This window comes from Nicotiana tabacum, chromosome 9 (assembly GCF_000715075.1).
Source record: "Nicotiana tabacum cultivar K326 chromosome 9, ASM71507v2, whole genome shotgun sequence".
In the NCBI taxonomy this organism is placed as follows: domain Eukaryota; kingdom Viridiplantae; phylum Streptophyta; class Magnoliopsida; order Solanales; family Solanaceae; genus Nicotiana; species Nicotiana tabacum.
Genome location: NC_134088.1, coordinates 92,357,105 through 92,359,482, shown reverse-complemented (window position 1 = coordinate 92,359,482; position 2,378 = coordinate 92,357,105). Strand labels below are relative to the sequence as shown.

The window sequence follows — 2,378 nt, the reverse complement described above, 5'->3', positions numbered from 1 at the left end:
CTAATTTAGATAAAAACATGTCACAAAGGAAAAGTCATAAAATGTAAGATGGAGATTTTAATACCAATTCTCTGGTAACAACCTTTCTAAATTTGACTAAAATCAACCACTTCTTCCACGTCAAAAGACTCATTCACAAAACCATGGCAAGTTTTACCAATTCTTTCCACTGTGGAGCTCGCGTTTGTTACTCATTGTGGCATTATTTACGACACTTGTGAAAAGAAAGAATGAGATATGGTCGATATCTGCTAATTCAAACTCTCATGGGTATAAGTATCATCAATTAAATGAGTTTTATTATTAAGAAAAAGGATTGTGATATGATATAACATGTCAAATGTATTGTATTTATTTTTTGAGTTAAACAATAATAGTTGGTGACTTTGCTGTTCTAAAAGAAACAAAGGTGACTTTGGTCGGATACCTCTATAAGTTGCGTGACCATTTGGGAAATCTACTGAAACTTTCATGCAGTATGAATATTCAATCACACATATATTTTGATATTTTAAAATTATATAATGAAACTTCTTATATTTTGAAAACCTACACAAAATATCACGTAGGTTTTCAATTATGACCAGATATGAGTGATCGCGCTTAAGATATAGCGGATGTATATATCCGTTATCAAAATAAACTAAAATAAATTAAAGAGAAATAAGCAAAAGAAGGATGATATCGAAAATGAGAAACTTTCTATGTTAAATATTACTCCATCCGTCTTGTTTTATATTACAACGTTTGATTGGACACGAAATTTAAGAAATAATTTCTCACACATAAGTCAAATATATGCACACAAGTACTTTGAAGTAGTCCTTTTAAGTGAGTGGTAGTGAGAATTTAAGATGTCTTCTTATTTTAACAAGTGATTGTGAGGGTTTGACTAAATTATATGCCATCAAGGGTAAAATGAGAACACTAAACCTAAATAATTTTTAAAAAGATAAAGGTATCATTCTTTTTAGCACAAACAAATAAAAGAAAAAAAATTATATTACATAAATTGGGATTAACTAGAGAGAATATAAGTTCTAAAAGAATAGAAATAACATACACCTATAATAATATGCAAAAAGAATCTGTCAATGGGAGTAAAACCAAGTAATTTGTTGTCATTTATCAAGTAATTGATAAAGATTATCAAGTAATTCCTAGTGTGACAAATTAATTGAGGGTTGTTGACGATTCTACTAGTGATGCGTACAATATTGTGTCTGTTTTTCATTGCAATTTGACTGTACTTATAGGGAACTAAACTACTCAAATTAAAGTCTCTACACATATTGTCTAATTAAATTGATCAATAGCTCCACAAAGACATGTCAGCATGATCAGCTTCCATTTCATATCCGTCTATAATACATTGAGGTGGAGGTAGCATTAGCCCTTCGGCCATATTCACAAGTAATCTCGGCATGCAGAAAAGTGCCTCCTCGTCCATAAACAACACATTATCAGGCAATTCTGCAACCAACTCTTGTATTACTTGGTCAACAATAATTTCCTTAAAGTTTTCTCTATGTGATTCTACAGGCCGAAATGTTTCGGCCGCTTCAACGGTCGCCTTCTGAATATCCTTGGCGGCCGCTGAAGTCGGGATGGGTAACCTCCAAGCCGAATCAGCAAAGTTCAAACATGCTGACCGGCCTCTTAGAGCTATGGCCGCCACGTCATGAGCTCGAGCTGCCATTTCTGCAGTTGGGAAAGTGCCCAGCCAGATTCTTGATTTCTTATTGGGTTCTCTTACTTCACAAACCCACTTATTCGAATTTCTCCTCCTTATTCCCCTGTATACTGGATGTCGAGTTTCACGAAACTTCTTCCTACCCGCACGTTTCTTTGGATAGTTCGAAGCTAACATCACTTCTTCATCAGAATAATTAGGTGTACTCCCTGAGCTGCCACTATCAGACGAAGTTGAAGATTCAGCAGCTGGCAACAAAGAAGTTGACAGTGTAGGAATTAGTGGATCAAAATTGTGGTCTCCAAAAATATTCATTCTTGATCAGTGGAGAGTACGTATCTTGGAAGTTGGAAGTTGGAAGTGTACTGAGTAAAGCTTTGAGAGTGGATGGTTCAGTTTAAGGTTTCCTTTTGAGTCAATAAATAACATAGGAAGTGTTAATATATTTATAGTGATACATGATAAGTGAAGTGTTACATAGGAAAGAAAGCTTACGGTTTAGACACGAACACGGACTGTGTTAGCAGGAGACAGGCTGGGCATATATTCTTGTTCTTGATTTTTAAAAGGGAAAAAGTAATGGGGCCTAGCTACTTTATGAAGCAATCAACTAGGTTAGTTTCAACACAAGTTCAAGATTTAATTTGTCTGTGTTTGTGTGTTGAACACGTGTAATTTCTTCTTT

At 34.5% G+C, this 2,378-nt stretch overlaps 1 protein-coding gene across 1 annotated transcript; it reads right to left on the bottom strand.

Moving 5' to 3' along the window:
- Positions 1–1,095: 1,095 nt before the first annotated feature.
- On the bottom strand, positions 1,096–2,129 carry LOC142164254 (dehydration-responsive element-binding protein 1A-like). Its single transcript, XM_075221852.1, has one exon. The coding sequence runs from the start codon at positions 2,006–2,008 to the stop codon at positions 1,310–1,312; it is 699 nt and encodes a 232-aa protein (XP_075077953.1). The 5' UTR covers positions 2,009–2,129; the 3' UTR covers positions 1,096–1,309.
- Between the last annotated feature and the right edge of the window lie 249 nt (positions 2,130–2,378).